This window comes from Nuphar pumila, chromosome 17, assembly GCF_984573655.1.
Source record: "Nuphar pumila chromosome 17, dmNupPumi1.hap1.1, whole genome shotgun sequence".
Taxonomy (NCBI): Eukaryota; Viridiplantae; Streptophyta; class Magnoliopsida; order Nymphaeales; family Nymphaeaceae; genus Nuphar; species Nuphar pumila.
In genome coordinates this window covers 72,335,970-72,351,885 of record NC_143265.1, presented here as the reverse complement: position 1 = coordinate 72,351,885, position 15,916 = coordinate 72,335,970, and the positions used below count along the sequence as shown (strand labels likewise).

The 15,916-nt window shown below is 40.4% G+C and overlaps 1 protein-coding gene across 1 annotated transcript; it reads right to left on the bottom strand.

The window, feature by feature from the left end:
- Window positions 1-475: 475 nt before the first annotated feature.
- On the bottom strand, window positions 476-10,473 carry LOC149812191 (phosphate transporter PHO1 homolog 1-like). Its single transcript, XM_089993217.1, is given in 14 exon segments — window positions 476-646; window positions 726-862; window positions 1,014-1,292; window positions 1,586-1,738; window positions 2,134-2,178; window positions 2,382-2,486; window positions 2,856-3,105; window positions 4,809-4,929; window positions 7,310-7,439; window positions 8,278-8,349; window positions 8,451-8,499; window positions 8,842-9,238; window positions 9,338-9,669; window positions 10,254-10,473. Coding segments are annotated over 14 exon segments (2,358 nt in total). The 5' UTR covers window positions 10,454-10,473; the 3' UTR covers window positions 476-558.
- Between the last annotated feature and the right edge of the window lie 5,443 nt (window positions 10,474-15,916).

The following is a 15,916-nucleotide window of genomic DNA, read 5'->3' as shown; positions in this document are numbered from 1 at the left end:
ATATTGAAAATAAGTGAGATTTTGTAAAATCTCACTGTAATATTGAGATTTTCACTTGGGATTTTGAAAAGCTTGGTGATATTGTAACAAAAACATTGATTGATAACGGCAACACACGGGAATTTATCTAAATTAGTGGGGGGAAACTGTATATCAGTGCTCCTTGTGTCATACTAATATGCCCTTCAATATCCATTGGAAGGGAGCACCAATCAAAGAATATTTAGAAAGCCAGGGAGTGCATTCTTTAGGGACTAGGAGATGGAGATTGGGTGTTGACATCCTGAGGTCCAAGAGACAGTGCTAGGTCTTGCTAATGGAGACCAAGAATTTCAAGCATGTCCTTGAATAAAAGAGGGATGAAAGAAAAGCATCACATTAAGAGTTCACATTTCATAATAGGCTGTGGGCAGGTTTGGCTGTAGAAGGTCCCAAGTCTGCAAATTATAAAATGAACTAATTCAGCCCCAGCAAGTTTAGAACTAATGAGCATTTTATTTCTGTATCATGTACAATTTGCCATATGTTACTTATGACATGTACAATGGATGGGTATTGTTAATCTTCATCCACTTCTTGAAAAGGAAGTGGCACAGTCTTGACAGCCCTGAATTTGCCAGCATTGTTCAAATGTTCATTTTCCAACCTGTGGCCATCATTCAAAGCATGTTGGTTAGCATTTAAGAGAGAGAGAGAGATGGTAATTGAAGATACAATTAAACTACCTGTAGAAATTCCATTGACCTCTTCGAATAACTTCAAGTGATGCTAAAAAGAATCCAGTTACTCTATAATCCACACTGCCAATGTTAGAGTGGAGGACGGTCTGCAACCAAGCCAACCTAAAAACAAGGTTCACAGCCTGCAAAGTTCATATCATTTTTCTTTGTCAATGAATTGAGCAGGAAAAGCTTTCCAACTGCCATTGTTAACCGCTTAAATATCAAAGATGATTCTAACGTGAATTTCATTTAATGAAAGAGATGGGGAATGCCTCAAAGTGAATGCAATACCATTGAAAAGTAGTATATGAACTTGTGACGAATCATCAGTTCATCCCTCAGCCAAGGGTTGCGCGAGTTGAACTGCAGCAAGCCCCAGTCCTTAACGTAGTCCCAGTACAACTGGTAGGCTGTTGCTGCACTGGAGGTGATAACAAGCAGAGACAACCAGCCAATGCTTTTATCTCTCTCATAAGCAATCTTGGCGCCTGCAGCGATCATGGCAGACACGTACTTTCCTAGATTGATCAGATGGCTGCTCTGCCCTTCATCAAACCATCTCCTGGCACACTGAAAGAGTACATATACCTCAGACTTGTTATGTATGTCACATGGACACGGACACAGACACTGATGCAACACACATTTGAGATGCGAATGCAAGATTTTTATGAAAGTAAGACTAGGGAACCCATGTTTGATTGAATATTTAATATAAAATCAATAGCAAAAATAAAAAAATGATTTAAAGTTACAAATGATGTTGGACAAGTGACATAATTAATAACGTGTCACGTGGCGTGTCCATGTTAATCTTGGTTATTTTCTTCTTTATCTTGGTAAGGATGAGAGGGGGCACATACCTGCATTGCTCTCCAGTAGTAAGGTAGAAAGGAAACAGCATAGGCAAGGTCTCTGTAATGCTTGGAACGCGTGCAGAAGTTGTAATCCTGTGTTTTGTAGCTTCCTGTTATGTAGTAGCAGGCCACTTACTCTAGGCTCCTTAGCATTGGAACCTGCCAAGGATGTCTTGTGAGCTTCAAAAGAATGAAATCAATTAACACACACACACACACACACACAGGCGCAGAGACAACTACTGAAAGGGTTCTGATTCACTTCAACAGTGGTAGAAGGTAGATCATAGATCGACCCCCCAGGGAGAAAAACTCTGTGGCAATGACCCTTGCCCCTAGGGCCTATGCTGGGCATCGGCTTATACAACGGATATGAATCGGACGGATTCGAACCTCAACTGCCCGTACATCGGGTTTCCGCCCAAGCCCATTACTATGCCAACCAACCCGGGGCGTATGCATATGGGCAACCTTAAAAAGAATATTTGCTAAAGAATGGGGAGGATTGTACTCTAAAGGTCAGCAAAGTTTTATATAAATTTGAAGGTTGGTACCTGACTACAAAGTTGATCAGCCATGAAGAAGTCTACCATGACAACCTGCGGATGAGATTCACCATATAACGTTACCACAAAATCGTATACATATTGTACATAAAGAGTAAAAGAAGAAGAAAAAGAAACTTGGACCTACTCTGTTCTATTACATTTTCAATGACAAAGTCTTAACTTAGCTACATAAAATATTCATGCAATTTGGGTTCTCTATCCTACTAATCGGTGACTTGGTGCTATTACTTTACCTTGTAAAGGGGTGCTAAAACAATATTCCTCAGGATCCGGAGGAAACAAAACCGGCTTGATCGATAGACAATGTTAAAAGGACAAACCAGCAACAGTAAAAAGAGCTGCCAAAAAAGCAAATCATTAGTAGAGAGAGAGAGAACGGGTCAGGTAGTCGACCCATCAGGGTGTACCTGAACCCACCCAAATAACAATTTGTGGGGTTCAGGTTTTGCCAGGTCAATAAAATGAAATCCTAAACTTGGATCCTTGCAATTTCAGAAGTTTATTATTATTAAAATTACATGTAAAACACTCAGGTCGGGTCAGGTACCCGGCAAGAAAGCCAGATCAGGTCGGGTACCTGGCAAAAAATCATAACCCAAACCCAGCCTGCATATTGCATGGGTGGTGTTCGTATCAAACCTGACCCATTGACAATCCAGAGAGAGAGAGAGAGAGAGAGAGAGAGAGAGAGAGGCTGTTATAGTTACCAAAAGCAGTAGGCCGGGGATGGCATGCACTTGTGTGGACGAATGGCCTTTCGCCACAACGTACAGGTGGGCCACCATCACCCCCACCACTGCAGTCATGCAGGTGGTGCACACCAAGAACACATCCCTATACTTGAGCTCTTTGGTGGGTTTGAACTCGAAGATGAAGCTGTAGTTGATCCGAGCCCTCCTCCATGCGACGATGTTGCATCCGTACAGAAAAAGATGAAGGAACAAGAGGCTGAACATGCTGTTTTACCAAACAGTGAAAACAATAATTGTTAATTAGCATGTCACAGAGAGGAGGAAAAAAAACTCACCACCCAGATGATCATGAATCCATTAATTGGAGCGATCACCTTTCAAGGTGGCCATCCGCTCTAGAATCGGTCATGTCTTAGTATCAGTTAGCGAAACTGACTAGCTGAACAAGCGATTTATAATGACGACAGATCAGGTGCAATCACAGTGCATACTTTAGTGTGCCGCTTCACCTGACCTGCCCTCCATCTCTGGGATACAGCAGATTCGCAGAAAGATTTGTCCAATCCTAGAGGGGATGGCCACCTTGAAAGGTGATCGCTCGATTACTTGATTCATGATCCGTCAAGTGCAAAGTGATTGTGCACTTTTGGTGTTCTGCTGCACCTGATCACCCATCATTTGCTATTGGGCTCCACAACTGACAGGCTGTATCCTAAAGATGGTGGGTAGCTCACATTGCACCCGATCCTCCCTCCCTATGGGTTAAATTTCTTCCAAACCTATCTAGATGTATTTTTTGTTCCCATTTCATTATTTTTATGTAAGCTGATGCAAGTTAATCAGATTTGTGTATGGTCCAATCCATCCATGTTTCCCTCTTGTTTGTATAGAGGTCTGGATTCACACCTAAGCAGTGTAATACAACCTCCAACCATAAAGATCCGGCCAGTTTGTGGCTGACAGATTTTTAGCTCCACAATCCGAAAGATTTTAATTGAAGAAAAATAAGAAAATTAAAACAATTTTTTTACCATATGGGAGTAGGGCTGTCAAATGGTCAATATAATAATTTTTATTCAATTTGGTCCTATGATAATTAGACACTTCACCCTATTAATTCTGTCATGTTTTTCACACCTGGACCTGCGCCAGACAGACTGCCAAAAATCTGGGTCCAACTAATTGGCTCCAGACCCGGATCAGTTGAGAGGCCCTGAAAGTTATATCCGGTCCATGTCTGACTGGGTCCAGGCCGAGCCCAACAAGTTCACAGCCCCACAAGGGGACCAGCTCCAGGGTGACTCAAGGGTGTGGTAAGGGAATGGGCCTTGCATTGCATGTAGGGGTGGACATTAGGCCAGGTTAGCTTGGCCCGAATAGGAGCTGGGGCTGGGGAGGGCCTTACAGGCCCCCACCCAAACCCAGGCATGGCATGATGGCCGGCCTGTTGTAATTGGGTTTGGGTCAGGCCGTTTAGGCCCGACCACTAAACGGGTCGGGCCTTGTCATGCCCTATGTGTATTGGGCGGACCAGGGTTGCAAATGAGTCAGATCCAGGATGGAGGTTTTGCAATTTTTGGCTGTTCGGAATCCAATTCCTCTCTAAATCCCCATGTATTTAGCTACTCCGGATTCAAACCATTTGCATCCCTAGGCTGGACCCATTTAAGTAATCGGGTAGTGCCAGGCCCAACTTTAATCATCCCGGGCTACAAAAAAGCAGTCTGAGCCCGGCACGTCTTGGGCAGTGTACCCGGCCCGATATCCACAACTACTTGAATGGTATTGTTGTGGCAGGGCCCCACCTGGGTACAAAAGGATCCAGTTGTGTATATGTGGAGCATTGGTTCGTGGAATCTGATTCCTTAGATGTGGCCAACAGATTAGATCTTACACGGTGGTAGGCATATAAGATCGTTTTCTGAGAAAGAGAATACTGAAGAGTAAAAAAGATAAAGAGATGCCTACCAAAATACAGGATACACAGTTTCCATGTACAGAGGATTGGTTTGCCTTGTGTACAGCCCAGATATGTGGGCCATGACTACGTACCCAGCAAACAATGCTATAAAGCACCCTGTAAAGAGTCCTGTTCAAAAAAAGTACACTACTTTTAGTTGTGGACTTAATTTGTTATGTACATGACAAGAAAATTAACAGAAAAGTATCCTTATAAACTAATAATGAAAGCCCTTTATGTCATGTTATGGGATACCATAATATTTTAGTTTATCTTAACTTGGTTCTAAATTTCTAATCACTAGCATGTTTGCAAACCTATTTTCTTAATTAGCTAGGAAAGTATCTTGTGAATCATCTTCTCTCCAAAAGTGTTTTAACACACCAAGGGCATGTGTGTAAGCTAAATAAGTCACTTTCTCACTTAGGAAAGCAGCTTGTAAATAATTTCCTTAGCAGTGCTTGTTTCATCCCAAAATGTGGAAAAGAGGCCGTTCTTGAGGACTGAAAATGAATGCCCCATGCGAAAGACTTGGTGAGGTCCCCCGGTGCGAGTTGGGTTTCGTGCGAAACCCACATCCCATGGGTGTGGGTGCAACAAAAAAGTACACTTCCTTGAGGAAAAGGGTGAGAAATGATTAACAATAAAAACTTTCTCATATATATATATATATAGAGTAAAGTGTTGTTCATCTTTATGGAAAAACGATTCATAGGTTTGCAAACCTTGTGACCGCTTTCTCACTGGTGAAGACTGAGAAGGTATCCTATACGATTTGCAAACATGCCCTAAAAAATTGTCCTTTTCCCATGTGAAAAAGCCATACATTTACAAACCCTACAAAATGCTTTTTCACTTGGAAAAATTAACCTATCTTCTGCAGAGCATAGATTTGCAAACATTCATCACCCCATATCTAGAGGGCTGCACCTACCTCCAACTTTTCCATGATTTGACAGCCCAAAACAAGGTATAGTGTGCTTTATAGCGGTTTAATTTAACCCTTAATGTGTAACTATACCATGTTGTCAGGTGTGTATTGGCCGATATGGATATGCATGGTATCGGCTGAAAATCGATACGCATCACCCTTGAATCAGCTATTTTTTAATACAACAATTACGCCTTCATCCCAAAATAATTGGGGTATGAACCAAAAAAGAAAATCATTATGGGTCTTCCACATGAATCCTTCTGCTCCAATCATTTCTATCCAATGCCATGTCCTTGGTGAGGTTCAAAGCTATTTTTTAATAAATGTTAAAAATACTAAAAAGTTACTTTTTAATATTTTTAAATATTATTTTAATGATTTTAACACATGTTATAATGTTTTTTTTTTATTATTTTTTTGCCAACGATTCAGTTGTATCCGTATCGATACAACTGAATCGTTGGCCAAATGATCCACCGATGGTGACAACATTGATAGTATCTCATTATACTGCCTAAATATCTAACCTCCCTAATGTAATGGACAACTTTTTTTTTTACTCAAAGAAACCGTTCCGGGCGCAGAGACCTAGCTGCGCTGGGTCAGCCTGCGGTGTCTCTTTTCATGTCAGCGTAAAACTATGAGGGCTTACCCCTCAACAGCAAGGAGTCACCAATCTTTGGCTCACACAGAAGAGAGACACCCATGGGATTTGAACCTAGACTGCCCATCAAACGGTTTAGCTAGGCCGCATCCCACTAAGCTAGACCCCTCTTGGGTCTGAAGTAGTGGACATCCTTTCTTGATGTTAGACACGTACATCCCCACTAATAGAGACTCCCAGACAAACACCAACGTGAAAGAAGAGTGGAGGAAATAAAGGAGGTTGGTAATGATTGTTGGCTTTCCTAACAAGTTGAAGAGAGTGCTCTTTTATCTTGTTATAACTTTTGAACTTTTCACCAACGGGCTTCGCTTGTCTGGTAGGAGCAGCTAGTGCACGTCACCTTGTGTTAAAAGTTGCAGGTTCAAAACCCATTGGTATAGTTATATAACTAGGTAGGGGTCTGCCTCATATTGACAAACGTTTTTTTTTCGGCAAAATCTTGTTTATCAAATATTTGTGAGAAATTGAAATTTTTTCATAAATCGTGCATTTTTTTGGCAAAATCTCAGCAATAAAAAAATAAATTTAAAAAATACAAAAAGTATTTTTGTAAGAAAATATTAATAAAAACTATTTAAAAATAAAAAATACACAAATTTTCATGATAAATAGCCGTTTAAAACGAAAATATTGCGTTTAAATCGCAGTATTTTATATTTTTTCATAAATCTCGCAATATTTAGAAAATCTCCCGGAGAAATTGCCGTTTTAAACTTTCAGGCAATTAATTTCTCGCGATATTATCTTGAGATTTTCATAAATCTTGCAATATTTGTCACTATGGTCTGCCTAACCTCAGCTTGCCTTTAAAAAAAAAACTTTTTTCTTTTGTTTTTTCCAAAACATAAAAACATGGAGAAAAGAAACTTCACAGGTTAAAGCAAAGAGATGGGCGTAAAAGAAGGTACCAATAAAGAAGGTGACGGCATGGGACTCTTTACGTTGGTGCGGTTTGAGGTACTTCACGGCTTTTCTATGGTCATTGTCCATGAAGTGCTTCACAAAGATCTCCTCAACCTCATCAGCTAATTTGAGTGCCTGGTAATTAATTAGTAAAAGGAGATGAAATAAAATTAGAGTTTTTATTAAAAGAAAAAAGAAGCTTTAATTTCTCACCATGTAATTACCAAACTTAAGCGCGAAGCTGAAAGGAAAGAGAAAGTGTTTGAGAAATGCTTTAGTGCATGAAGCCAAAATTATTTAATTAGAAAACATATAATTCAGCTTTATGAAGTTACACAAAAGTAAATAGAACTTGTGTTTTCTTCACTTAAATACATCGTTTAGGCTTAAAGTACCCATCATATATGTAGTGTTTAATTATAATGTAAACTTAATTTTTCAAAAAAAGGTGTATTTCTTCTAACATGATAACTTCAAAGAAGTTCAATTTTTTATTTTAAAAAGCAACCTTTTCGTTTTTTAAAATCCAGCTTCTCATAAAATTTGGAAGTGTGAAAGAAGGGCGTGGTTGTATCAATGTTATCAGTATCAGTACCGGACCTGAATCGGCCACCGATACCCAGCTGTATCGGCCGATACCGATACTCAGCTGAATCGTTCTGTATCGGCCCAAAAATAAAAAAAAATTTATTACCTGTCAATCATAACGTGACACATGTTAAAACTATTAAAATAATTTTAAAACAGTATTTAAAAATATTTTTGATAATATTTTACATTTATTAAAAATAGCCGATTCAGTCCTGCAGCGTATGGAAATTCTGCCGATACTGATAACATTGGGTACTGGGCAAGCTTCTTGGGAAACGATCTTGTAAGCTTGTCAGAAGCCTTGAGTAACTATAGCTTTTAATTCACCATAGTATTAAATTAGATTATGTTGCTTCCAAGTCTTAATCAATTAGAAACTTGCCTTATCTGAGCTGTTGAAGTATGAGCTTTCGACCACCTTAATATAAATAGGTAGAACCTGCTGCTCCGTAACCTGCAAAACTTCAATCTCTTCTCTTGATAAACATGTACAAGCATTTCCTATTCCATTTGGAAGCAAGCAAGTCAGAACAATGAACAGTACTCCTCCCATACCTTATCGAATTTCTTCAGTATTTTTACAAAAGCCATCATGTTGAGAGTCCTGTAATAGCAACCATTCTCATCACTATCATCTTGGATGAACATAAGCTATGTCACAAAACATATGGAGACAAACCGAGTAGAAGACACGAGTTCGCAAGTTTTTCGAAAACTAGGATGCAAGGCCCGTTTTTTTAATTGTTAATTGATTAAAAATGTCTTTTTGATATTTTGATACATATAAAATAAATTTATTATTAAAAATATAATTACAAACTGTTAAAAATTATAAAACAATTGCCATTATGTGTCGTAACATGCACGAGAAAAGCATTGCATGCATCTCACATCAACCGGCTATGGTGATGTTAAAAAGGTATATAGAGGAGGTAATTACTCCTACCTGTATGTCTTTAGGTATCCCAATCCTTTGTAGAGCTCAATCAAAGCACCCCTTATCATCTTCTCAGCATGGTGCAATGTGGCCTTATTTATGTTTAACTTGCTTCCATCAGAGCCACATTTCTTGGATTGGTTTACCAAGTCTTCCCACACCAAGTAAGTGAGAGCAGAAAGGGTTCTAGAGGGTGTGGTCAGGGGGATGTCCATCCTCAAGTTTCTCCCTTGGCAATTGAATGTCTTTGCTGACAAACTCCTAGACACACTCAACCTCTTTTCCTCTTTCTTCAACTTAGTACTCTTTTCTAACTCTTCAGATTGAGGCCAGTCAGGAAGTGAGGCCCCATTCTTCTCCAAATCTAAGAAGCTGGTATCAGCTGCTCCAAGGGTCTCTTCTTCCTCTGTAAAGCCTAAACATGAAAGGTCCCGGTTCTCGGTGAGTGTTTTCCTTCATTAAAAAGAAAAAAGAAAAGAAAAAGAGAGTATGTAATAATGTCTACCGCATGACAATGCGAATGAAGTGCTGGAGATGGAGGGATCTTCTTCCTTAGACATAGAGCCTTGCTTGCTGCGTCGCTGCTTGAGGGTGGCCTTGAGCTCTGTGAGAATTGCCATCTGCTTCTCTAGTGTCTCCCCTCTCTCCAAGAACTCCTCCTCTTTGTTCTTGTAGAACTGATTCACCTTGTTGAGCTGCATGTCAAGCCTTGAGAAGAAGTCCTTTGTCGCCTCTGTGTCGACGAACTGCTCCAAGAGTTCGGTCTCGTACACGTCTCCTTTGCTAGCCGAACTAGCGAGCTTTCTATGCACCTGTTTCAGTCGAGTGCGTCGCAAAGTGAGAGGGACGCAGTTAGTTACTGCTAATGCATGCATTGATTAAACCATAGTTACCAGAGTAAGAAGTGGGTGTCACAAGCGATGCATGAAGCATGAAGCGGGGAAAAGAGTGCTTCCAAAATGCCTTAATAAGTGAAGCATGAAGCGTTTAGAAATCATAAGAGGAAATGAATAAGAAACTATAATATAAATTAGTAGGAAGTAATATAAAGAGATAGTAAATAAAACCTCTGTTTTTACTTAAATGCATATTTTAAGTCTTTTTTTCAAAATGTTTATCATACCAAGTCTTACAATAAAAAAAATAAATTTAAAATAGAAAAATCAAATATTTTGACAAGAAAAGTGCATTTCAACATCAACATCAGTTGAAACTTCGATTTTGCATCGAGAGAAGTGAACTCATAAAGTTTTAGAAGCATGAAAGAAGTGCATGGTTCCATATTTAGCAAGCTTACGGTAACCATGGTTGAAACAAATAAAGAGGAGGTGTGGTGTGCTAGTTTGCGAAAGAGTGCCTGTATAGCTCCATGGTCGGTAGATGAAGGGCCACATAGTTGCAGGACATGTTGGAGAAGGGATGGTATGCGTTGGAAAGAGGAGCTGCAGCAGAAGCTGCTCCGCTTAGCACGTTCAAATTCTTGCTTGGTATTTGCCTCGCTTTGCTTGATAGGCACTTCTTGTAGTTTCTTCAAGTCCTTCTTGAGTTGCTTGTAGTCCACAAAGGCTTCTTTCCACTCGGGAACCAGCTGAGCCTCGAACTGCTTCGAGAATTTCACCATCTTGGGGAATAGGCAGCAGACGCAGGAAGATGATCAGGGAGGATGAAGGAATAGAGTGGCTGCCTTGATGGGACTGATAATATTGATAATGGTGGTGGTTGTGGTGATGATACCCACTAGTACACTGGTTCCATTCCATTCTTGCGATGCAATTTATTTATGTGGAGGGTAAGAAAAGAAGAAACGACTCAAGGATGATTAATTTGCATGGATGCCCGACAGCATATACTACGATATCCTAATACCAAATAGTTTATACTGGCCATATTTTTCCACTTGATTATGGTGGAGGGATTCTGTGTTTTGACCAGTGTGATGATGCTTTATTGCAGATAAAAGTGGACAAGGTGAGAGAGCGAGAGAGAGAGAGAGAGAGAGAGAGAGAGAGAGAGAGAGAGAGATCCATGCTGCCCTAAAGAAAAGTGAAAGTGGCTGGTGATTATCTAGTCATTGGTCAAGAGCAAATGGTAGGGGACTCTCTCTCTCTCTCTCTCTCTCTCTCTCTCTCTCTCTCTCTCTCTCGTGCATTGTAGGGCTTTAGATTGCATCCGATCCCTTCCCTCCCAAGGCTCCTACTTATCAACTTGAAGCAATCCAGCGGCTCAAATTGGAGGAAAAAAATTTGCCAAAAAAGATGTGAAGAAATTGTATATAAGCCATTCAAATATAGGTTTGGGGGTTCAGCACATAGTGACAAAATATCGCGAGATTTATGAAAAATCTCATGATAATATCACGAGATTTATGAAAAAAACATAAATCCTGCGATTTAAATGCGATATTTACGTTTTAAATGGCTATTTATCGTGAGAAAACCGTGTATTTTTATTTTTAAATATTTTTTATTAATCTTTTCTTATAAAAATATTTTTTAATTGTTTAATTTATTTTTTATTTCCGAGATTTTGCCAAAAAAAATGTGAGATTTATAAAAAAATTTCAATTTCTTGTGAGTTTTTGAAAAACGAGATTTTGCCCAAAAAAAAAATTTGTTCGACCTGTGCGGATTCATACAACAACAATAATCTCTGGTTGACCATAGTGGCAAACGTTTTAAACCTTAAAATAACTGCCGCCTGGAGATAAATTGAAGATTTTATATATTTTTTGTGTTTTCATCTCTAAAATATCAGACTAGAAAAAATATGTAAAATTAATAAAAAAGAAAAATGCTTGCTACCTTCTGGTTTCCAAACCCCCTAGTGAAAAACATTTTTCTTCACATTTGACCTTCCACGTATGATTTACGATTGGTTTAGTAGAACCGAATCCATGGATCATGTTTTTCAGATGTGCATGTTGGATTTTTTTGGGGGTTGTGAATTTTGACCATGTTGAACATACTTTTGGGCCGGGTCAGATTTCTGGTCACACCTAGCATTTCACTATTGAGTTCCAATTACAGGGTTTGGAACCCATGAGGGTAGCCAATATATTTGAATAAAATAATATAACACATAAAAAATTCATTTTTTTCTAATATATAGCGGCAAAAGTGCTTTTCAAAAACCAAAAAATATTGCCATATTTTTGACACGTTATTCTTTGAACCCCACAAGCCCATTGTGCACTAAAAGTTGATTGTAGCAACCTTGAATTAACACCCCTCGAACGCGTTTTGGATGACAATCTTTCTTAGACGGATCATTCTGAGAGTATTCCTACTGAATAATACTGGGGATAGTATCATTTCTGTTCATTCTTTTTTCAAGAATTCATACTGAGCGTGGGAAGAATGTACCCCAGATGAAAGGTCTCATCATACTTTAATAATACGTCTACAGATTCTCTTAAAACTGTTTGGTATAAATAATCCACAAGCCCATTGTGCACTAAAAGTTGATTGTAGCAACCTTGAATTAACACCCCTCGAACGCGTTTTGGATGACAATCTTTCTTAGAGGGATCATTCTGAGAGTATTCCTACTGAATAATACTGGGGATAGTATCATTTCTGTTCATTCTTTTTTCAAGAATTCATACTGAGCGTGGGAAGAATGTACCCCAGATGAAAGGTCTCATCATACTTTAATAATACGTCTACAGATTCTCTTAAAACTGTTTGGTATAAATAATCCACAAGGGTTTCATTGGGAAGCTGCTATCATAGTGGAAGGTATTTATATAGAATTGGATGCAAAAGTAGCATCCAGTACTGCCATATATACTCCTCCAGTACCAACCAAACCGAACCGCACCTTAATTTGTTCTTTTTTTTCTACTGTGAAGAACCGTGTTTTCTATATTCTCTCAATGCATTCGATTCTAGTTTCTTGGTATTTATCACAGATCGGTTGTGTTTGTTATTTTAGATGAGTAGTGATGGCCGCGGTTATTTGACAGTCCGGATAGGGTGCAATATGATTGCACAAAATTTTGTGCATTAAGCACCCATCACCCTTCATCAGGCATCAGGTCTTGGGTCCCACACCTGACAGGCCCTGTTCCCAAGATGGAGGGTGATCAGGTGCTTAATGCACAAATATTTTGCACCTGATCTTTTCAGGTTATTTGAAGGAAAGCAGATCATGTCATTCTGAACATGAATTTTTTTGCTCATGCCAACATTGTGGCCGTCTGTTTGCATTTTGGATGAATGCCACGTAGCATATAAGACTTTTTAACTTTTCAAAAAAGCTCATGTTCAGAATGACCTGATCTGCTTACTGTTTGAGTATATAGAGAGCGCATCAGGTCAGAGGCAGAGCTGCCCTGGATGCCGTTCATTCCTGTGAGGAAGGGAACACCATAAATAGATAGGTTGTGTCTTAGATGGGCCTCACAAATTTTTTGAAACCATTTAAGTTTTAGATGAAGGGAATCTACAGTGCAAAAATGAACAACCAACCAAAAAAAACTTGATGGTGTTCTGGCTTCCTCTCTAGGGGGTATCAACAGGTCGGGTTTGGTTCCGACCCAGGTGAAACCAGACCTGGTCCTGATTTTTGGGTATGGTATCAGGTCCAGACTCAGGTCTAATCAGAGTCATCATAAGAGAAACCATATATACCCGGACCCGATACAAACTACAGGCTGGGTTTGAGTGTAGAAGTAGTGAATAAAATGCCTAATGGCACGATGAAGAATGCTTGGTGGCTACGGATGGCAGTGGACCAGGGGATATGGGCCCCCACCTTGCCCCGTTTGGATTGGGGATAAATGGAGATGGAGGTTAAAATCAAAACCCGTGCAGGAATGAAGGCCAGGATGGACTTATGCTTTCCTCCATCCCTGTCCCGATCCCTGCCTTGCCCCACCACCCTCCGTCTCCTATCCTAATTTAAGAATGGCATTAGATCCAGGGAACATGGGGCTCCGCCCCACCTCGCCCCGTTTGAACGGGGGATGGAGGACATGAAACGGGGATAGAGACGGGAATGGAGGTTAAAATCAAAACCCGTGCCAGGATGGAGACAGGGATGGAGGGCAGGATTTTGAGATGGAGCAGGGGTAGAGCGCTCCAGCCCCTGTCCACTGTAGGGATGGCAGTGGACGGGGGAAAGCGGGGCCCCGCCTCGCCCCTTTTGGACCGGGGATGAAGGGTATGAAACGGGGATGGAGGCGGGGACGAAGGTTAAAATCCATCCCCGTCCGGGGGTGGAGGCGGGGATGGACGTGCACTTTTCCCTGCCACGATCCCCGCCTCATCCCCGCCCCGACCACTTTTTCCCGCAATATCCCCACCCCGCCTCATCCCCGTTTGAACAGGGGACGGAGGACATGAAACGGGGATGAAGGCGGGGGTGGAGGATAAAATCCATCCCCGCCAGGGAGGCGGGGCGGGGGTGGAGGATAAAATCTTGAGGCGGGGCGGAGGCGGAGGATAAAATCTTGAGGCGGGGCGGGGGTGGAGACCTTGTCCCCCGTCCCGCCCCACTGCCATCCCTATTGGTGGCTTTGTCTATTCCTTTGAATAATTTTTAATGCTATTTCCCCCCTCTTTTTATCACTAAAGACATCTTGGCAGGTTTCCCACAGGTTTTGTGTGCTTCCATGCCTACTTTGGTAAAAAATATCTTTTTAATTCAATCAAATGTTACAGGTGTGTTAATATAGTTTCTTTATTAGGAACCATAACTTAACTTGTATATTTTTTGAAATAAAATTATAAATTTTTTTTATAGAAGGTTATAAGTTTTTTAAGTCATGAAAATTTTTGGTACATTATCAGTAGTTGCTTTCGAAAATCCTTCCTATACACATTGTAATCATATGATCTAAAACCGATTTTTTATTACACAACATCATGTAGGTCACAGAGCAAAGTCTAGCGAGTCTTAACTGAAAACTGTGCAAGGTGCATTGTTCATTATCAAGATGAATGACGCCCAAGTACCTACCAAGGGTTTCATGTAGGAGTGTCAACGGGTGGGGTTTGGTTTGGATCAGGTAGAATCAGACTTGGACCAGATTTTTGGGTATGGTAGCAGATCTGGATCTAAGTCTAATCGAGTCTATTATAAAAGAAACTATACCCGGACCCAATAAAAACTACATGAACCAGACCCGGACCATACCCAATAAAATAATATTTTTTATCATTTTTACATTGAAAATTTACCGGTCTTAATCGGAACTTGGGTCGGACCTGGGTTTGGTATAAAATTTCACAAACTATACTCGGATCCATGTATTAATCGGACCTTGAGATCCTGACCCAGGTCTTAATCACGCCTTCTTATTTGTCACCATACCCAGACCCTATAGAGTTTGGTCCGGGTCGGGTCCAGATAAACCCGACCCATTGATATCCCTAGTTTCATAATTTGGATTTAATATTCGCCATCCATTTTTCAGCCTTTGATGCCATTCTAGAAGGTGAGGGGCATCATAAACTCTTGTGGGGCCCATCTACATAGTGACTTTTTTTTTTTTTTTGAAGGTTTCGACTGTCGCCCATTTTGATGATAAATAGTGTCAAGAATGCCTTGGATGGACGGTTTACATTTTTATTGTTAGGTTCCCTGTACTTGATCTCTCAAATCCGTACCATCTGATCACTTAATTAAATGGTTTAGGTAGGGCCATCAACGGTTCGGGTACTCAACTCAGCGAGGTATACCCGAACCTGCCCAAATAACAAATTGCCGGGTTGAGGCATTGCTGAGTCAGGAAAATGGAATCGCAAACCTAAACCCACATAATTTTAGAAAATTATTTTTTATTAAAAATACATATCAAATACTCAGGTCCAATCGGGTACTCCACAAAAAACTGGGTTGGGTCAGGTACTTGGCCAAACTTCACGACCCAATCCTGGCACGCATATTGCTTGGGTTGGGTTCAGGTCGGTGGTTTTCATGCCCATCGCTGAGTATTCTGGTTCAAGTCGGGTCGGGTACCCGATACAAACCCAACCTATTCACAACTCTAGGTTTAGGGGCAAGGCACCCATGCCAACTTCTCATTATTAAAAATAGAATAAGGCAGACTTCGCGGTACATTAATATAGAGATATTTTCA